Here is a 22,779-nt window from a genome sequence, read left to right as displayed (position 1 = left end):
CAATGCAGAAGGGGTCTTTTATTAAGGTGAGCTAGTGTTTTTAGCTTGCACTAAAAGTCAGCTAGAGCTAAACGCCAGACGCCTATTGGAATATAGGGGCCCTTTTACTAAGCCGTGTAGGCGCCTACTCAAGCACAACACGTGTCAGTCTGGATCTACCGGCCAGCTACCGCGTGGCCCAAATGATAATTCCAATTTTTATGAGCGTCCAAAACTATTTTTTATTTTCGAACGCACAGTGCTAACCGAGCGGTAATCAGCAGTGTACGCGCATTGACGATTTCTGCCCAGTTAACGAGTGAGACCTTACTGCTAAGTGAACGCGTGGTGGTAAGGTCTCAGACCCAAAATGGTCGCGCACCAATTTTTATTTTGCCGCATGTCCATTTTCGGCTAAAACAAAACAAAAAAAAGGGACTTTTTTTTTTTTTTTTTTAACAGACGCACTGAAAAATGGATCTGAACACATCCAAAACATGCACCTACATTAGCGCAGGCCATTTTCAGCGCGCCTTTGTAAAAGGACCCAAAAATGCGTGTCTCAGCATTTAGCAACATTTGATTTTAAACACACCTTAGTAAAAGCTCCCCCCCCCCCCCCCCCCCGAGAGACCGTTATTATTACATAGTAACATAGTAGATGACGGCAGAAAAAGACCTGCACGGTCCATCCAGTCTGCCCAACAAGACAACTCATGTGTGCTACTTTTGTGTATACCCTACTTTGATTTGTACCTGTGCTCTTCAGGGCACAGACCGTATAAGTCTGCCCAGCACTAGCCCCGCCTCCCAACCACCGGCTCTGGCATAGACCGTATAAGTCTGCCCAGCACTATCCCCGCCTCCCACCACCGGCTGTGGCACAGACCGTATAAGTCTGCCCAGCGCTATCCCTGCCTCCCAACCTCCAGTCCCGCCTCCCACCACTGGCTCTGGCACAGACCGTATAAGTCTGCCCCGCACTATCCCCGCCTCCCAACCTCCAGCCCCGCCTCCCAAAAGGCATAGGCAAAAACTGATCATGGTGAACTCTTCATTCTAAGCATCAAAAGCACTTTGACAGGGGGAAGTGCTGAGAACTGCCTGCTGGTGCTGCCATAAAAATGAAAAGACAGAACATAATGTTTAAATAATACGCTCTAGTTTATTTTCTCTTAAAATAGTTTAACCTTTATGCTACAGACTCATTTGAAAAAAAAAACAGGTTTCATCTTCCACAAAAAATATATATATTTTTATTTATATACACACTCTGTTTTATTTTTTTTCTCTAAAGACCATTAAATACTACATGAAAACAAAAACTAAATACAAAAAATAAAACTGCCAGAATGATCCAAAGTACAGTTGCACATTTTAAATCCTCTAGCTCAAGCAATAATCCAGCAGTCTGCGTTTCAACGGCTGACCTGCGACAACCGTCAAGTGCATTGATTCTTAGATACCTAAAGAAAAGCAACAGGAAAATCTGGGAATCTCCTGCACAATTAAAACCATATTCCTATGAATCCAGTGATTGTAAATTTTTTTTTGTTTTGTTTTTACTATTTATTATAAACATTTGTTAAAAGAATAAAGGAAATACGTAGTGTTTTAAATTAAACAAAAATAAGCATCAAACAAGAAAAGCATAATCATTTAAAACAATAACAGTGCACAATCTTAGGATGTTTGGTAAAAGGTGTACTTGTATATGTGTGTTATGTATGTTTAAATTATACACATACACAACTATATACATACAACACATCAATATGTACATGGAAGATATATCGTATATACAGTAAGAAAATGTACTTTTACAGCAAGGGTTGCCAGTGAGTCTCAATTTGTTCTAAAGTGGATACGGATGTGAAATGATTCTTCTGTGCTAGCCAAAGGTGATATGACACCTGTAAATGATGCATGGGCTAAGAAATGACTCATCGGGTCACAAGGCTGGTACCATTATGTGATACCAGTACGGTATGATGTCCACAGTGTCAAGTATAGATTCAATTTCTTGTTTATCCTCCCCTCACTTTCACCTAACAAGAAAACAAACAAACAACAACAAAAACCTACTTTGTAAGGCATCAGGTGCATCTTACAAGGAAAGGGCATGCACCACATATATTTCTTCATTTTTCTTAAAAGCGTTTATCAGAACAAATGCTTTTATTGTTAAAAAAACTAAAAAAAACAAAAATCAGGTGCCCTAATCCATTTTTTGCTTTCACTATAAGTGGTGAGCAGGAGAAATCTGGATTAGGAAGCAAACACTAAAATATTAACCCACTAAGTTGAAAACTTCTAGGCATCAATCAAGAAACCCATGCTGCCAAAGGTCAATTCATATTTTCTTAGGTGAAATCAGGCTGCTACAAGTCTTCTGAACCAGCCTACACACTGTAAGGGGATAAAGCTCAACATTTCTTATTCCATTTAGGGGAAATTCAATAAATGGCACCCACAATTAGGAGTTGGGATGATCTGCGCTAAGCTAGTATTTTGTACAGAGTGCTCTGCCCAAAACAACCTTTACAGCATACTAGCTTGGCGTGCATTTTGCGCCTAACTTTGGGCACGAGCATTTACGCCTGCCAAAAGCTGGTGTAAATGCTTGCACCGAGTGATGGCAGTTAGGCATGCAAATGCAGGCATTTTATAGCGTTGTGCCTAATTTCAGGGAACACCCCTGACCTGCCCATGCCCCCCCCTCCTATGGCCACATTCCCTTTGGAGTTATACGCTATGAAATTTAGGCGCATGTGTTTATAGAACAGGGTGTAGGGCGGATCTGTACGTAAATCTTAATTACTGTCAATTAAGTGCTTGCGAATGTTAATAATTGAATTTATCGCCAACTGGCTAATTAGTTTACGTATAGCTCTATGATCCGCATCCTAACTTTGGGTGACCTATACAGAATCCTGCAGTTTTTATTAACCCAGCTCTAAATTCCTTGGAAGGTGGCAGAAGCAGTGAACAAAATGCACTTTCGAATAAAAGTGGTCAGGTTCCATGCCATTAGAATTAGATATACAGAAGATTTTCCCACTTTGTCATCTCAGAGGATCTTTGGCTTACTTTGCTCCCTCTAAAAGGATTGTAAATTCATATGAAGCCGCTCTATTCTTGTATCTCTTGCACAGCCACCACTGCATCCTCCCCCAAAATGGAGACCAGACATAACAAATTAATTAGCATTATCAAGCTCTGAAGGACTCACTATTGTGTCAAAATACCATTTGGTGGAAGAAAAACAGAACTCGCCACACAAATGTTCTCTATGGAAAGTTGCCCTAGCAAAGTTGAGCAAGACTGTCAGTCATCGGTCAGAGGGATGTTTTCAAAGGAACTTAAACAGGAAGGTGTATATGGAGGAAGGAGCAACAATCAAGCATAAACATAGATGAAAATGATTATTAAAGAATATTATGGACTGAAATTGAGACTCAATAGTGCAATAAAATTATGGAATGAGGTACAAGACATTGATCAACTAGCAATTCCTGCACTCTCATACAACTTTGGAACTGTAGACTAGCCTCTTAAACACCCTGTAAAACTAGATGTACAAATGAGAAAACTCCTCCCTGTCCACGAGGTCATTTATAAGAATCAGCGTATGCCAAGGCAATACATTCATCATGTCGAACAAGGAAGGGGTCTCACAGAAACAGGCTTCCACACTTAACAGCGTCATCAGATCCAAATGCACAAAAAGGTTTTGAAATTGAAAGTAAAAGGGTCGGAATATATCGCCATCATTAAACTTGGAGGACAAACGTTCCAATGAGTAGACGGAACAAGTGAGAATCTACTCGTAACAAACGGGAAAGAAACAGAATTTACAAAGGAAGAGAAAAACAAAACCTCTTCAAGGAATAAGATCAGCAAAAGAGGAAAAACCAGTGGCAAATAGATTAAGTACTGTGGGGAATACAAAGTGTTTCATTTATTGATCAAAACCAGAATGGTTAAGGAGAGGTGAACTGAATCCTAAGGATAAGCGATTGACAACTGCAGCCCAGGACACTGAATTACAGACTAGACGATTTACAAGCAAAGAACAAACTGGTACAGACAGACATCTGTAGATTCTGTAAGAAAGAGCTGGAAATGATCACCCATCTCATAGCCGGCTGTGAACTTCTGATGACAGAAAATTTCTATATCGAAAGGCACAACAAGGTGGAACATCTCACCTATTGGAAAACTTAGTAAATATTTACATCGCTGAACCCAAAAAGTACTGGGATCATGATCCTAGGAGAATTATGGAGAATGAAGTTATTGATCCGAATGGGAACATCCCAGGTGATCAAAAATAGCTAGATGCAAGGAAACTGGATATACTGGTAAAAGAGAAAACCTCCAGAAGAATATTGATCGTACAGGTGTCAGTCCCAAGTGAATTGTGTAGAGAGAAAAGATCCTCAAGTACCAAGAAGTGCAGTCAGAGACCACGAAGATGTGGCAGAAAGATATTTCCCATTGTTTTGGGTAGCGCAGGCCTGATTAGAAGGAATCTTAAGCACACCCGGATAAGTTGTCTATACATGTAACATCTTATAAACTCCAGAAGGAAGCTCTTTGGCACACTTGCAAGTAGTACTTCAGCGAGCATCAGCAGTGAATTTGAGACTGAGATCATATTCCTCATACCTCGGCAACTCACCCATGTGAAGACGTCACCCCTTTAAATAATGCTTCTGAGACTTGTATAGAAATAACATCCAACAGTGGATAATAAGGGAATATGACCGAGACAATAAATACCTAAAAGGAATAAACAGTGCACAAGAAGCAAACATTACCCCCTGGAAAAGGCAGTTTTCAAGGCGTCATGGTACAAGGCTGGAAGCGGACAGATTTAGGGGGCAACAAAGGGAAGGAAAAGCTTTTTCAATTTGAGATGGGGGAAACCAAAACAGTAAAAGGATTTTTCAAAAGGCATGGGATAAGCATAGAGAATTCTTAGTAGAGGGGAAATGAGGACAAAAACCAAAGATTAAGTAGCATCTGCAGTATTGCAGTGGAAATACATGGACAGATTTAATGGGTCTAGTGGCCGTTGCTTCTTTATACTATATGTGCTAACTTTGCTTGTTAGTTCTGAATTATTTTCAAGCAGCAACCTTGCACTCAGGTTGTCTACTTACATATGACTTCACATAGATTATTTTCAATCAATCAGTTATACTATACAATCTTATTTGTAATATCATAGCCAACACACTGCTCTTGAGAGTAAAGGAATCCAAGCAGAGCAGCCTAAAGGACTTAACCAACAAAATACTTCAAAGCCTTACTTGATATATTGCGCATATCACCACTTGCAGCCTGCCCTGCTGAAATGTAGCACAGTACATGGTAGATACAGCTTTGTTTAATGGAAAAAATTATCAAGTGCTCCAAGGTCATCATTTAAACTAATGAACATTATAACTATTTAAATAAAAGATAGACAGTGATCCACTGGAAGAGACTCCATGCAGAGTAGACTATAAATAAACCATAGCCATTCCTACACTTAAGTTTAGGGTGTCTGCAGTAGGTTTAACTGCTGTCAGTAAACTTTGATTAACCTATGGTCAAATGCTACAAATGTTACCAGTGTTAACACAAAGGCAGACAAATTTAAGGAAACTTAAGCAACTTGCAATTAAGATCTGAATAACCTTTGTGGGAAGACTATGAATGACTGAATTTCAGAACAAGATGCCTCCAGTTGTTTCAGCTCTGGATTGTCTGTAGTCTACTGGGGTGGTGGAGGTACTTTTTTTTTTTTTTTGTTTAAAAAGACAAACCCATAGTGCTAATCTGCTCCAAAAGAAGGGGAAATCTGCCCCATGTTTCAATCCCAAAGCTGAAGTTGTTATCATGCGCCACAGGAAAAGGGAAAGGGGGACACAGTGATATGATTACAGTAGGTATTTGCGTCTGTTATCCTCATCCAGGGTGAGGTCGACCACTTCTGGAGGAGAGGACCAGTTCTGCTGTGGGGTCACCGCTGTCCATGATTGTGTTTGCCGAGTGGTGATAAACTGCGAACCAGAGCTCTGCTTCCAGGAAGAAACTCTCTGAATCACACCTACACGAGGATGTACAAACCTACCAAACAGAAGAAAAAAATGCTTCCTAGTTATTATCCAACCTCAAACCAAGATCTCTCTCAAGTCCTGCAACTTCTACAAGTTTATCTTCAGAAATGGGGAGAACCAAGTTAAAACACCACAGAGGCTCTGCTGTCATCAGAAACCAGTGAGCATAAAGGATGAGATAGCCTACAGCCTCCTGTTCACAGATACCAAATTACCCCTGCTTCCTCTAGGCTTCTGTGCAGGGTCTGTGAGTATAGGGCCACAGACTAACTCAATTTCCTTTACTCAGTCCCACCCTTCTCCCACCAAAAAAAAAAAAAAAAACCCCTCAGTGCCACATAGGACAGCAGAGTCTGAGCCTTGAGATCTGCAGGAAGGAGAATAGAGGTGACACAAGACCAGAGTGAGGGGGAATCAAACTGGAGGTAGCAAGTGCATCAGAGGTCTAGGAGAAGTGCGCCATATAGTACCAGCACCAACACCAAAGGTGCATCAGGAAGGCAAAAGCCAAAATTCATCACCGATCAGAATTCATGAGGATGTGGAATAATTTTTACGTAACAAAAGCAATAAAGGCAACCTTAAATTGGCAGGGTTAAGGAAAATGGTTTGAAATAAAATGATGAAAGGTTATTATGATGCCTAAAACACATCCTCTTGGTGAATTGTGTTTTAAGCAGATTAATTCAGTTAACATACAAAACTATGAAGACCAAAATAGGACACTTATCTCCGTCTGTGTAAGAGTGCACCTCACCTTTTATACTGCTTTCCATTTGGATGAGCATGGCTTCCTAGCACAATGTGGGCCCAATCTGCTTGACTGGCTTACCCTGTGTTTATTTCTGGTTTTTTATGTGCACCACATAAAACCTACATTCCCTCTTCTCCTCACGCAATTAGTATAGCACAAGCAGAGCCAGGATAATCTTACCCACACTGCCTTGGCAATGTGCTTCGTCTGCTCTGCAAAGACACCTTTATGGGTCTCAGTTAGTGCCAAGCTCTGATGGTGATTTTTATAAAGGGGACGCCAGCCTACAAGAAACTATACTGAGACTACCAATTCCTCTCATGTAAGTGTCCAGACCATAGTACTGGCCTGAGTCACATTTGAACTGGTGATCTAGAAGTGAACCCCTCTGAGGATTACTCAGTTCCCTCTATGGTTTTTTTCTTTAAAAAATAAAAAAAAGATCTTGATGCATTACAAGAAAACCCCAGAACCAGAGCAAAACCAGACGTTTTCAGCCTCCCCTCAGGTGCTCCAGACCTGCCCAAATTTTTGAGACTGCTTTTAACTTTTAACCCCTTATTCATCTGTTCAGTACCCATTTTGTTTTACTCATTCATAAATGAAACTCCTTAATCCCTTGTCCTGTTTATCTGTCTTGAATAGATTGTAAACTCTGTCAAGCAGGAACTTCTCTTACATGTTGAGTGTACAGCAATGCGTACACGAGTGGTGTTATAGATATTAGTAGTACAGGAAGAAGGGAGAGAGACAACAATATGGTTTTCTATTACATAAAACAGTCTTATTTTTGTTGATCGTGGGGGGGGAGGTATTCCCATAAATCATAAATGAAGCTGAGAGTGAATGGATAGTGAAACTATAACCTATATTTAAGAATTACCACAATGTATTTTGTTTATGGCCTATATATGAAAGACACTTTGTTAGAAATAGGGAGTCAGAATGGGAGGTATCTGTCCACCCCTCTCCGATTGGCACTGTATGGGAAAGCAAGGAGACAATGCAAACTTTTCCCCTAAGTCTTTCTATCTCCCCCCCCCCCCCAAAAAAAAAAAAAAAAAAAAAAACACACACACCCTCTAGGCTCCCACCTATTCATCTGCAACAGAGCAGTTCAATAAAATATTTTCAAACTTTTGCATTTCTTGATCTTTTTTTTTTCCTTTTTATTTCTCCATTTTTGAATTTATTTCCTGCTTTAAATTTATTTTTTTATTTCGGTTTCCAGTTATTGTTTCTCTCGCCTTGCCTTATTCATTTTTCCTCTCTTCCTTTGATTCCTAGCTTTCCTTTCCCCATTACTCGCTGTAATCTCTTAGTATTCCCTCTATATTTTTCTACAATGCTGCCACTTTTTTTTTTTTTTGCTTATCTCATTCCTAAAGTCACATTTCTTTTGCTTGTCTTTACCCTACCTACATTTTCTTACATTCTCTTTCCCCACTTATTTTATTATTACATTTGTACCCCGCGCTTTCCCACTCATGGCAGGCTCAATGCTGCTTACATATACAGGTACTTACTTGTACCTGGGGCAATGGAAGGTTAAGTGACTTGCCCAGAGTCACAAGGAGCTGCCTGTGCCTGAAGTGGGAATTGAACCCAGTTCCCCAGGACCAAAGTCCACCACACTAACCACTCCTCCACTAGCAACATTCCATGTAGAAGTCTGACCTTGCAGCCGCGCAGGCTTCTGTTTCTGTGAGTCTGACGTCCTGCACATTCGTGCAGGACGTCAGACTCACAGAAACAGAAGCCTGCGCTTCTACATGGAATGTTGCTAGTGGAATAGCAGCAACATTAACATTCCATGTAGAATCTCCAATAGTAGCAACATTCCATGTAGAATCTGAAATAGGGAAAGGGAACTGGGACTTGATATGCTGCCTTTCTGTGGGGTTTATATAGTATATACAGGTACTTATTTGTACCTGGGGCAATGGAGGGTTAAGTGACTTGCCCAGAGTCACAAGGAGCTGCCTGTGCCTGAAGCGGGAATCAAACTCAATTCCTCAGTTCCCCAGGACCAAAGTCCACCACCCTAACCACCCTAAAAACTAGGCCACTCCTCCACTTAGTCTTCTCCGCCTCTTTCTCTTCCTGCTTTTATTATATATCCTTACTTCTTACCCTTATCTTTCTTCTTTACTCCTCATAGCAATTCCTAATATGAATTTCAATGCTCTTTTGTTTTGACTAAGTGCTAATGAGGTACTGTGAGATGACCAACCATAGCAAAAATCAGATGTCCCAATGACATCAATTGCATTTGACAGGCCAGAGCTAGTACGCCACATGATTGCTTTCTAATTCTGGCAGAAAGTTTAAGGTTCTAAAACGTATTTGGTGCTTGGTATCAGAGCACACCACATGTTCTGTCTTGTTCAAAACTGTATACATTAAATACTAGGACAATATTTTTAACATTCGATGAGGATTTGTCACACTTCCAGGTTTATGTTAAAAATAATCTGTACTACTCGTACCTGGCATGCTCCTGGACTCCCACTATTTCTACTTCGCTGTCCGATGAGGCAATGTTAATTTCTTTGTTGCTCTGTCCAGTGGCAGATGAGGTTTTCTCACTTGCTAAGAACACTGGCTCCAAATGGCCTACAGAAAAAAAAGTGTTTGTACATGAAATGCTTATTAGAGATAATTGATGAATCTACTGTACATCCTTTCTTTGACCCCCATGCTCTCCCATTCCTTTGGCTCCCAGCTTAATTGGTACTTGCCTCTGTTGAGTTGTGTTATAAGCCTTCATTTGCAAAATATTCAAGAGGCTTTATCCTCTTCTTGTATATGCTACCCAACTTAAATGGACTAACATTAGGTCAATCAACTGCATTTCTATAAAATATTGCTTATAAAACCAATACAAATAATACAAGCAGCAGATACATATTATACACATTCATTCAGTGGAGCTCTGACCCAACAGATATTGGCAGATGACAACTCATCTCATTACAGATTCTACCTAACCTAACAGATTGCTCACGTAGTATGCAAAATGTACACTACAATGCGCATGATTAAAAGAAATGCTCATTTTTTGACCAAATTTTGTATAGATCTGTTGTTCAAGCTATGGGTATTAGCTTTTTTGATTATTGTGATAGTTTGTATGTTGGACTGACTGGTAAACTTAAGGAGGCTGCATGTTGCACAGAATATGGTAACAAGATTTCAATCAGGTCATCATAGAAGGAATAGCATATTACCATTGTTGAGGGATCTACATTGGTTGCCAATTAGAGAACAATGCATTTTTAAACTATTAGTATGGTAAAATTATGCCTTACCTGCTGATAATTTTCTTTCCTTTAGTAGCAGCAGATGAATCCAAGAACTAGTGGGTTGTGCCTATCTACCAGCAGGTGGAGATAGAGATTACAAAACTGAAGGCAATGATACCAGACAGCCAGCTCCTTCTTCACTTAGTATATGTTACATCACAAAGCAGAATCAGACGAGAAAACTGGGAGCCTTCCTTACTCACTTAAAATAATAGAAACTCGTCTCGACGAACCAAGAACAGGCCTAAAGACCTTCTGTTCTGTTTTCCTCTATAATGTATCTTCTGTTTATCATCTTTTCTTCATTTTTTTTTTTAAATCAAGAGAAGACAGACACAGAGGCTAAAAAGAAACGAACCAACAAACAGCAGCAGCAGGCAAAGGGTGGTGTCTTGGATTCATCCGCTGCTACTAAAGGAAAGAAAATTATCAGCAGGTAAGGCATAATTTTACCTTCCTTAAATATGCAGCAGATGAATCTAAGAACTGGTGGGATGTACCAAAGCACTCTCTAAACAGGGCGTGAAGATGCCGCTCCCAGAGACAGAACTGTTGCTCCAAAGGAAACATCCGATTTAGCAGCCACATCTATCTGATAATGCTTTGAAAAGGTATGCAGAGAGGCCAAAGTAGCCGCTCTACAAATGTCATCCAGGGGAAAAAACACCCATTTTGGCCCATAAAGTCAACTGTAACCTTGTGGAATGCCCCTTCAACGCCTCCAGAGGGGCACGCCCCTGCACAATATATGCGGAAGCAATTGCCTCTTTAATGCACCAGGAAATCTTCGTTTTAGATGCTGCAAATGCCCACTGAGGACCAGCAAGCAGGATAAAGAGATGATCTGAACGTCAGAAATCATTTGACTTCTGCAAATAAAAGAGAAGAACCCTCCAAACATCCAAAAGATGAAGAGCTGCAAACTCAGCCTGATAATCCTCCTTCCGAAAGGACGGAAGGAAGAGGGGCCGATTGAGATAAAACGCCGAAACCACCTTCGGCAGAAAGGAAGCAACTGTATGTAAAGTCATGCCCAACTCAGAGAACTGTTACAGCTGGCTGACTAACACTCATTCCTTCGGAACAGTGGTGAATCAGAATCTGCCAAGTGATTTTTCTAGCTAGATATTTTCTTTTTAAGCAGCGAGAAATAGAACACAGCTATCTCTGGCAGTAACAGGAAGAAGCAAGGCTGCAAGTAAGCAAAACTTAAAATGATCCTTACACTTTAAACAAGGCACAGAAGGGTGTATCCTGCACAGAGCAGCAATTTATTGGACAGACTAGATGGACGATACAGCTCTTTAACTGCCATCATTTACCATAATGCTGTGGTGCTCATTTTCAAAGCAGATGGATGCCTCAAAATACGTCCATTTGCTAAAAACATCCAAATTCCAATTTTGGAACATCAGAATTTGGAAGCGTCACACTGCAGTTAGTTCAAATAGCAAGGGGACGTGTTGTGGGTGTGTTTTCGGCAGGATTAGGGAGGGCCCAAAAGTAGCTGTGGCTGTATTATGCAACCTGTGTAACTTGAACAAGTTTAGTTTAAACAGGTTTTGAGTATTTTTAGATACATTGTGTAATCTGTATTTGTATGTATTTTTATTGTATATTGTAGATGTTTTTTGTTCACCACTTCAGACTCATGGCGGAATTAGCAGTATAATAAATGCCAGATTAGATTAGACTAGGATGTCCAACAGCAATTTTCAAATATTCATCTAGACCTGTTTTGGTCATGTCCCAAGTTACAAAAAGGTGTTCTGATTGACCAACTGACCACTGGAGATATTAAGGCATGACTCCTCCTTAATCCCCAAGTGAAACCAGAAAGGACAATCAGACTATGTCAGCTGAAGGTATTATGGCCATTCAGAACCAAACAGTTAGCAGGTCAGAGGAGTAGTCTAGTGGTTAGTGCAATGGACTATAAACCAGGAGACAGGTTCAAATTCCACTATAACCTTCCTGGGGCTCCCTCCAGGACAGAAAAACAAACACCATACCTAGCGAAGACTATCGAAGTGGTGTACTTTCAGGTACAGTGGGTATTTTTCTATTTCTGGAGGGATCACATTTACAAAAGTGTTACAGTGGGATCCTTGGTTTACAGTCCACTGCATTAACCACTAGACTACTCCTCTGTTCTGCAAGGATGTCTGTGTGGCCATTTTCTTAAGAAAGCTGCCAGACAGACGCCCCTTTTCTCTTGTTTCCCCCCCCCCCCCACCTTACATGGTCACATTAAAGAAACTGCGGCCACAGTAACACTCATGTTGGGAACCTCAAATTTCCTCATGCTAAACCAGCCCAAAATAAAAATCTAAGTGTCTTAGGCCTCTTCAAGACAGCCTGGCTCTGAACTTGCCACCCTCTGCCCACTGCCAAGGCATATGCAGGTCAAGTGTATCAACTGCACCATCATGGATTTGGCATCACTGCCAAGAAGAGGGCAACTATTTTTCTCTTGCTGTTGAAAATTTATATGAGTGTCGCGTTCTCGAGAACGCAACAATGAGACCCTGAACTCATCTGGACGATATTCAGTGCTATTTAACAGGCTACCTGTGAATATTCAGCAGGAGATAGACAGTTAATGCTGAATATTCATGGTCAATGCATAGCAGCTAACAGGTTATACCACACGATATAACTGGCTAGCCGCGTAAACTGCCAAATTGGGCTGTAAAAATAAGTTTATAGCAGCCAAAGATAAGCCTAACTGGTCAGGACGGAATATAAAGTTAAGCAGTTAAGTTTAAAGCGGCCAACCCCCCCCCCCCCCCCCCCCCCCCCAGATATTCAATGCCAGTCACCGGCAATAGCCTGGTACTGAATATCTGGGCTCAGCGCTGACTGCGGGACTTAGCCGGCCTGCCTCCTGACAGGCTGAATATCGGCCCCAATGACTTCAAAAGAATGGGTTTCTGAACATGGAGTCCTGAGTAACTTTTCAGCATTTTAGGACTGCAAAAAACCTCTCAAGTACATTTAGTCTTAATTTCTAACAAAGCCATTTAAAATACATTGCCTTTTCCTTTCAAAGTTTGCAAGCTTGTTAGCATTACAGACATATTGGAAAATCTGGCAGCAACAGTTAACGAGTATGTAAATAAACAGTAGTAATATCCAAATTAATGCAATTAATATTTATTTTATTTATGCATTCTTGTATCCCACAATTATCCAAAAACACGTTTCGGTTCAAAGTGGCTTACAATTTACTTTTGGTGGAATTACAACACTGTTGTGCAATGTGGAGAGGGCATCTATAATTCGTGTGGTTATTCATATAGTTTTTGAAGAGATAGCTTTGAAGTGGAAAAGGTAGTGGTAGCTTTTGTGTTCAATTGTAGAGTTTTGGTGATATTTATTCATATAATTTTTGAAGAGGTAGATTTGAAAGGAAGGAGACAACATCTTTGTGATTAGCTGCTGAATTTTTTGAAGAGATAGGTTTTCATTTCTTTTCTTTTCTGAATTGGAGGAGATTTGTGATGCTTCGTATGGTTTTTGGTATCAAGTTTCACCATTTATCCAGCTGTGTAGATAGTTTTGTAAACGGTGTTTTTGCAGTTGGGTAGATGTAGGAGTAGGTAGTTTCTGTTTTCTGGACTGGCATTTCTTGAGGATAGTTTAATCATGTTAAGCATATATTCAAGTGCCATTTCGAATAGTATCTTGAAGATTAGGGAGCTCGCTTTGAAAAATATTCTTGCCTTGACTGGTAGCCAATGTAGTGTTTCAAGCAGTGGGGTTGCTCTTTCATATTTGCATTTCTTGAAAATCAGTCTTGTTTTGGACTGTTTGCAGCGATTATAGTACGGTTTCCTTGCACCCTATATATGCTGCATTGCAGTAGTCTAGTTGCGATAGTATTGTTGATTGGACCAGTATTCGGAAAGATTGTCTAGGGAAATAGTCTCTTATTCTTCTCAGTTTCCATAGTGTTCTGAAGCATTTTGATGTTAGTGCTGATATTTGATCGTCCAGTGTTAGGTGCTTGTCAGGAATGATTCCAAGTATTTTAAGTTATGTTTCAATGTGGTATGTTTGTTGGTTGATTGTGAATTTTTGGTAGGATGTGGGGTTGCGTGTGCTGGATAGTACTAGAAATTTGGTTTTGTCTCTGGTTCAGTTTGAAAGTTGTTGCCCATTCTTCCATGAGGTACAATCTTTTTTTTATTTTGTTCTGTATGTTTGTGATATTGTTTTGGAAAGGTATGAAGATAGTGATGTCATCTGTATATAGAAATGGGTTGAAATCCATTAATTCCAGTTTTTTTCCCCAAGTGGCACCATCATTACATTGGACAGTATTGGTGATATAGTAGACAGGGCTGGTGTCAGACATCAGGGACTCAGGGCAGAAACCGGGGAGGGGGCCCAAAAACTAGCCTTCAGCCTTTACATAGTAACATAGTAGATTACGGCAGAAAAAGACCTGCACGGTCCATCCAGTCTGCCCAACAAGATAAACTCATATGTACTACTTTTTGTGTATACCCTACCTTGATTTGTACCTGTCATCTTCAGGGCACAGACCGTATAAGTCTGCCCAGCACTATCCCCGCCTCCCAACCACCAGCCCCGCCTCCCACCACCAGCTCTGGCACAGACCGTAAAAGTCTGCCTAGCACTATCCCCGCCTCCCAACCACCAGCCCCACCTCCCACCACCGGCTCTGGCACAGGCCGTATAAGTCTGCTCAGCACTATCCCCGCCTCCCAACCACCAGCCCCGCCTCCCACCACCGGCTCTACCACCCAATCTTGGCTAAGCTCCTGAGGATCCATTCCTTCTGAAAAAGATTCCTTTAAGTTTATCCCACGCATGTTTGAATTCTGTTACCGTTTTCATTTCCACCACCTCCCGCGGGACGGCATTCCAAGCATCCACTACTCTCTGTGAAAAAATACTTCCTGACATTTTTCTTGAGTCTGCCCCCCTTCAATTTCATTTCATGTCCTCTCGTTCTACCGCCTTTGCATCTCTGGAAAAGGTTCGTTTGCGGATTAATATCTTTCAAATATTTGAACGTCTGTATCATATCACCCCTGTTTCTCCTTTCCTCCAGAGTATACATGTTTAGGTCAGTAAATCTCTCCTCATACGTCTTGTAACACAAATCCCATACCATTCTCGTAGCTTTTCTTTGCACCGCTTCAATTCTTTTTACATCCTTAGCAAGATACAGCCTCCAAAACTGAACACAATACTCCAGGTGGGGCCTCACCAACGACTTATACAGGGGCATCAACACCCCCTTTCTTCTGCTGGTCACACCTCTCTCTATACAGCCTAACAACCTTCTAGCTACGGCCACCGCCTTGTCACACAGTTTCGTCGCCTTCAAATCCTCGGATACTATCACCCCAAGATCCCTCTCCCCGTCCGTACCTATCAGACTCTTTACCTCCTTTAGCTTGAGGCGAGTTTGGGGCCCAAGGGCAATTGTCCTGTTTGCCACCTCCTAACGCTGGCTCTGAATCTAAGGAGCCCTTTTACTGAATGTGTTAAGCAGCTAGCATGCAAATTAGCATGCACTGTTCCTGTGTAAGAGCTACTAATTCGCACGTTAATTAATCTGTTAACTGTATGGGTTATGGGCAGAGAATGGAATGGATTACACACTGCAGTTAGAACACAGTACTTACCGTGTGCTGTCATTTGAGCAGGTAGTACAGGTAATTTTACCTCGAGCATCTCAGCCCTGGGCTCATCCTCAACCTCCATAGGGAACGGAATAACCGCAGCCACTTCCCTGACAAAGGAGGTGAAGGATAGACTCTCCGGTGGAGAAAGTCTCCTTTCTAGTGGAGGGGAAGGTTCAGAAGGAATCTTATAGGACTAGTCAGAAGAAAAGTACCTGGGATCCTCCTCTTCCTCCCATGAATGCTCATCTTCAGTATCGGACAAGACATCCCTCAGAGCAGTCCGAAACTGAGCCTGCCTCAACGCCGATGCCCGCCTGGACTCTGGTGAAGCTTCCTCCACCAATGTCGAAGGGGAGTTGACCTGGGTGGCAGGCGGCACCGAGGTCGGGAACCTCACCACGGGTGAAGGGCCAGATGCCACTGCAGCAGATGGTACAGAAGGCGCACGCACCCCCGGCACCGAAGCAGACTGGTGCAGCAATCCTTCCAGAAGCTCTGGAAGCAGGGCCTTGATGTGCTCGTCGAGAGCCAACGTTGGACAAGGTTGTGGGGTCGGTACAGGAGCCGGTGGCAGAATCTGTTGAGGCTCGGGAACAGGCATCGGGCTGCCAGAAGACCGACGCATCGGCACCTCCTGAATAGATGGGGAGCGATCCTCTCGGCGCTGACGCTTCTCGGGTACCGATTCCCTCGACGCCCCAGAGCTCCTGGTATCGTGTGTTGAAGGAGAACAATGACGGTGCTTCTTCGCCTTCGCTTGACGCCCGTCATCGAGACTCCTCGGTACCAATGAGGAAGACGTGGAATTCTCACGAAGGTCGGACCCGGGGGGCCTGCTAAACAGGAGGTGTCAAGACATGTGGAGACCCACTCGACGCCTCACTGCTCCCAACACGATTTGCTCGTTCCGAAGCCATTACCTTCCCTCCCGACGTCGATGCGTCCCTCGATGTTGATGACGCTGACCTCGGCACCGATGTCAAGGGACTGGAACGAGCCCCAAAAAGCTTCTCTCGTTGGGCTTCTCGAGACGCTTGGGTCCGTTTCTTGATACGAAGACACAGACTAAACGCAGCAGGCTATGGTCGGGCCCAAGGCACTGGATACACCAGGCGTGGAAATCGGTACCTGAGATGTTCCGGTTGCACCGAGTAAAACGTTTGAAGCCGCTGGGTGTCTTTGATGACATGGAAGGAAAAACGGCTTCAGCAAAATCAAAAGACTTGATGCTGCTTTTAACTCCTAAACCTAAACCTTCAACTGTCCCCTATCCCTGATATGTCCTGTCTGTCCTAACCCTTATCCCTTACATGTCCTGTCTGTCTGTCTGTCTGTCATAATTAGATTGTAAGCTCTATTATTATTTATTGCATTTGTACCCCACATTATCCCACCTTTTTGCAGGCTCAATGTGGCTTACAGAGTAAGGTTATGATAAAGTCAGTACATGATTTAAATACAGTTGATCATAAGCTGAGGTAAGAGAGGTGATAGATGGGCTGATGTTGGGTAGGTTGTGTGAGAAATGTTTTAGGTGTGTTTGGGTGATTTGGGGGATGAATTGTATCATTGAGGGTGGTTATTGTAAGCTTTGTTAAAGAGGTGTGTTTTCAGAGCTTTGCGGAAGCGGTTTTCAGGGTTTTGGGTAGCGCATTCCAAAACTGTGTGCTTTTGTATGCAAAGGTCGTAGCATAAGCTTGTTTGTACTTCACTCCTTTGCAGCTGGGGAAATTCAGGTTTAGGAATTTGCGGGCTGATCTTTTGGCGTTTTTGGGCTGTAGGTCCACTAGGGTTAGCATATAGAGTGGGGCATCTGCGTGAATGATTTTGTGCACGGTTGTGCAAATCTTGAATTCAATTCGTTCCTTGAGCGGACGCCAATGCAGTTTCTCTCTTATTGACTGTGTCTATTGACATGGACTGTCTCTCCATGTTCAAGTGTGAAGCGCTACGTACGTCCGGTAGCGCTATAGAAATGATAAGTAGTAGTAGTATGTGAGAACAAGCAGCCTGCTTGTCCTTGGAGAATATAGATAGTCTTGTGATAACCAATTAATGGTACTTATCAAGTGCCAACTTAGCATCAATTAGATTATTGATGCTAAAATGATTCTGATAAAATGGGGGAATACCTAAAGGAGGAGCTGTTGGCATGGGAAGGCGTAGGAGAAGTGGAAAATCAGTGGTCCAAGCTAAAGGCTGCTATAAATATGGCAACTGATCTTTACGCGAGGACAGTAAAAAAAAACCAAGAGAAACAGGAAGCCTATATGGTTCTCTAAGCAAGTAGCTGAAAAAATATGAGCAAAAGAGGCTTTGCTCATAGAAAAGATTATCGGATTAAACTCAAAGAAGCGAAGAGCAAAACATGGCTAGCGAACGCACAAGTGGAAGAAAAAAATGGCTAAAGATGACAAGACCTTTTTTCAGATATTTTGAAGAAAGGAGAAAAGATAGGAATGGACTTGCAAGACTGAAAGACAATGAGAATGGCTATGTGGAGATTGATGAGGATAAAGTGAAAGTGCTAAACAATTACTTTAGCACTTTCGCTTTAGCACAATTACTTCTCTTCGGTGTTCACGAAGGAAAATCCTGGAGAAGGGCTGAGGTCAGCTGCCAAGGGAATATTTGGGAATGAAGTGGATATTGCGCCATTTACTGAAGAAAGTGTTTATAAACAGCTTGAGAATCTGAAGGTGGACAAAGCTATGGAGCCAGATGAAATACATCCCAGGATACTGAGGGAGCTCAGAGAAGTCCTGGCAGGACCTCTTAAAGATTTATTTAATAGATCTTTACAGACGGGAGAGGTTCTACAGGATTGGAGACAAGCGGGTGTGGTCTCTCGCTACAAAAGTGGAGACATGGAAGAAGTGGGAAACTACAGACCAGTAAGTTTCATGTCAGTGGTAGGAAAAATAATGGAGTTGCTGCTGAAAAAAAAGGATAGTTAACTTTCTAGAAGCCAATGGGTTACAGGATCCGAAGCAACATGGCTTTACCAAAGGAAAATCCTGCAAATGAATTTTATTGACGTCTTTTGACTGGGTGACCAAAGAACTGGATGAAGGACGTGCGCTAGTGTAATCTACTTGGATTTCAGCAAAGCCTTTGATACGGTCCCTCACAGAAGACTCGCATATAAGCTGAGAGGGCTAAACTTAGGACCAAAAGTGGTGAACTGGATAAGAAACTGGTTGACCAACAGGTGGCAGAGGGTAGTGGTAAATGGAATCTGCTCGGAGGAAAGGAAGGTGAGAGTTCCTCAGGGGTCGCTGCTGGGGCCGAATCTGTTTAATATATCTGTGAGAGATATTGCTGAAGGGTTGGAAGGAAAGGTTTGCCTTTTTGCAGACGACACAAAGATAACCAATAGAGAGGATACCCTGGAGGGAGTAGAAACAATGAGAAGGGATCTCCAAACGTTAGAAGAATGGTCAAGGGTCTGGCACTTAAAACTTAATACCTATCACAATAAGACTCTGGCTGTAAATTTTTACAAAAACTCCTTTTATTACATTTATGTGCCAGGTTTTGTAAGGGCACATAAATGTAATAAAAGGAGTTTTTGTAAAAATTTACAGCCGGAGTCTTATTGTGATAGGTTATAACTGTGTGACTCCGGTTTTTCAGTATTATCTCCTATTAGTAAGTTTGACTTAAAACTTAATGCCAAGAAGTGCAGAGTGATGCACTTGGGGTGCAGAAACCAAAAAGAGAGACACCGGATAGGAGGGGAAATATTAGTAAGCTCAACTCAGGAGAGAGACCTTGGGGTTATAGTATCAGAGGATCTGACAATGTGACAAGGCGATGGCCATGGTCAGAAGGATGCTAGGCTGCATAGAGAGGGGTTTAACCAGCAGAAGAAAGGAGGTGTTGATGACCCTCTACAAGTCATTGGTAAGGCCCCACTTGGGAGTATTGTGTTCAGTTTTGGAGGCTGTATCTTGCTAAAGATGTAAAAAGACTGGAAGCGGTGCAAAAGAAAGCTACTAAAATAGTATGGGATTTGTGTTGTAAAGTGTACAAGGAGAGACTTGCCAACCTGAACAGGTATACCCTGGAGGAAAGGAGAAACAGGGTTGACACGATACAGACGTTCAAATATTTGAAAGGTAGCAATCCAAAAACAAACCTTTTCCGGAGATGGGAAGGCAGCATAACTAGAGGACATGAATTGAGTTTGAAGGGGGGCAGACTCAGGAGTAATGTCAGCAATTATTTTTGCACAGAGAGGATGGTGGATACATGGAATGCCCGCCCACGGGAAGTGGTGGAGATGAAAATGGTAACAGAATTCAAACATGCGTGGGATAAACACAAAGGAATCCCGTTTAGAAGGAATGGATCCACGAAACATTAGCAGAGATTAGGTGGCAACACCAGTAATTGGGAAGCAAAATCAGTGCTGGGCAGACTTCTACTGGCTGTGCCCTGATCATGACTGAATAGATATGGATGGGCTGGAGTGTAAATTTTAAGGGGCTTTGCCGTTAACTTCAGAAATTTTAGTACAAGAACAGTGCTTGGCAGAATTCTACGGTCTGTGCCCTGAAAATGGCAAGGACAAATCAAACTCGGGTATACATATAAAGAATCACATACCATGTATAATGAGCTTATCTTGTTGGGCAGATTAGATGGACCGTACAGGTCTTTATCTGCCATCATTTACTATGTTACTGTATAATTAAGTTACGTGTGTAACTGAAGCTATTCTATAACTAGGTGCACCATTTATATAGAATTAGGGGGATAATATCTATGCTTGGTGCACTTCACCAATATAACCAGCAGGCAGGGAGCTTTAATCAGTTCTAGCTAAACAACAGCAGCTGCTGCTTACAAGCAAGGGAGAAAAAATTTCTAAAGATAGCTCTTCTCAAAGAATCCTGAGCCAAAGTAGGTACAGCACCACACTGTAATGAGTCAGTCATAAGACAGAAAACAAAATTTTCAGCTGGATCAGTCCACATATGAACGCCAAAGGCCTCTACTTTGGAGATAAAGTTGCTATTATTTTAACTGAGCTAGTGGAAAGCCCCTCTCTATACGAGACCATCTGCTCACCTGCTTCTTACTACAACTTGTCAGTCACAGTGTCAGGCATTGCAAACTACACAAACTGTACACTAATGGAGATTTCTGCAAGGCCTGCAAGTTCTCTCAATTTAGAACCTTTTGCTATCAAATTAAACCTGGTTATTCAGTGCCATGCATGCATAATGAATGTTTATTACCATATGAAGAACTGCTTTTCCAATCTTTTAATAATAAAGTATTAGTAGCATACACACACAAATCAAACGTGCTGTCATATAACCCCGATTATCGTGTCCATGCACTGCTTTAGTTATAGGAAAACACAATCCTGTCATGACAAAGCTGCACAACGCATGCTAAGCTACCAACAGGCAAGGTTCTCAGCAGGAAGCTAGCACACTGCTTTACATTTGCCACAAGCCACTGCTTCTGTCCATATGGCTCCCCTCATTGTCACAGAAACTCTCTTAATAACAAAATGTTTAATTTAGCATTGCAAAGATAGAATTATACTTAGCAATCTGATATGCTGTTAATATTTTCTATAACTTGACTAGGCAACCTCGCTCCTGTTCGTTGGGCTGCCAATCCATTCGAAGCCTGTCCTAACTCTACTAACTGCTATTTATCATGGAAATGGGGGAGAGAAGATGAGTAGAGGATGAGGTGCCATCGTTTGAACTCTGTTCTTCTAATCAATGCCTCAGCAGCCTTCAGCGCATAGTGTGTGGTTCTTTCCAGACTCCTTAAACTTGCCAGCAGGAGCTTTTGGCACTGGCCGGAATGCCTTCTTTGAGGTGTAAGAATGATACTTCCACAGCATTCCTAGTTCCTGTCTGAATTTTTCCCTTTTAAAAAAAAGGGTGGGGGGGGCGGGGGAGAAGCATGTAGTTTGGAAACAAGTCCTGGTAGAATGGCAAGGTGTGGGCAGTTTGGGTTTGGAACTCCTTTACACAGGTACTGATGGTTGATTCTGTGCAAAATTACTTTAGACATATGCACAAGGTGTAAAAAGAAAAAGGTGTTTGAATTACTTGAGTGTTCTTACATCACAGACTTAATTCCTCCTTGAATGCCGGACTGAGGGATAGGAAGCAAGTCTGTATACTAGGAGCTCAAAGGGAAGACAATGTGGTTATTGTGCTGGAAGTGTCATCAGAAGATAACAGTTAATTTAACAGTAATATCTGTGATGTTAATGTGGCCACCTTGATAAGGCCTTTATAATAACATTCCAGCTGAAATAGCAAGTTTAAAAGCTGGATTCCTGCAAATGCGAGGATTTTAAAATAGATAACAAGGAATTGATGTGAATTTCTGATAATGTTTAGATGTTTATATTTATTAAACTCTGATTGCTCACAATCAAAAGATCACAAACAGGACTCCTGCAAATGAGAATATTATTTTTTAAATGGACACTTTGGGTGAAGTACAAATATTGCAAACTGAGATTGAGAGTCTAGACTCAACTTTTTGATAAATTATGATGAGTAGAGAAGGAAGATTTTTTAAATATTTCAACAAAATTTTCAATAGCCTGATAGCTCACCACAGTGAGCTTTTAGCATAGCGATGATTATAAACTAAACCCTTGAATATACTGAAGGGCTTATAAAGTTGTTTTCAACTGGGATAAACTAGCCCTTAATACCTTGAATCAAATCTAATCAGGTAGTCCTTGATATATGACTAGGTGAAAATGAATAAAAAGGTATTCTTAGACTCTTCTTTTCTGATAAGGCATTTTGGGACGGAGGGGGGGGAATTAATTAGTTGAGCCTTCTGTGTTTTCTTTCTACTGTAAGATCATAAACCATTATTAGTGATGTAGATTTGGCAAAGCCACCACTTATCCTCCGAAGTAACAAGAAATGGATCTCCCTTTCAGGATCCTGCAAGGTCTTTGTGACCTGGAT

The 22,779-nt window shown here is 41.7% G+C and overlaps 1 protein-coding gene across 3 annotated transcripts in view; it reads right to left on the bottom strand.

Moving 5' to 3' along the window:
- Nucleotides 1-2,176: 2,176 nt before the first annotated feature.
- The window catches only part of C2H18orf25 (chromosome 2 C18orf25 homolog), a 164,233-nt gene continuing 143,630 nt past the window's right edge, over nucleotides 2,177-22,779 (bottom strand). For all 3 annotated transcript variants that reach the window (XM_030192904.1, XM_030192907.1, XM_030192905.1), the window contains 2 exons: nucleotides 9,333-9,459; nucleotides 2,177-6,099 (listed from right to left, as the gene is read on the bottom strand). In XM_030192904.1, the coding sequence (XP_030048764.1) occupies nucleotides 5,910-6,099; nucleotides 9,333-9,459 (317 nt within the window). In that variant the 3' untranslated portion in view covers nucleotides 2,177-5,909. The remainder of the gene's footprint in view (nucleotides 6,100-9,332; nucleotides 9,460-22,779) is intronic.

The sequence above is a fragment of the Microcaecilia unicolor genome, chromosome 2 (genome assembly GCF_901765095.1).
Source record: "Microcaecilia unicolor chromosome 2, aMicUni1.1, whole genome shotgun sequence".
NCBI lineage: Eukaryota > Metazoa > Chordata > Amphibia > Gymnophiona > Siphonopidae > Microcaecilia > Microcaecilia unicolor.
Note: the sequence above shows the minus strand (reverse complement) of the source record. Positions and strands in the feature narration are given on the sequence as shown.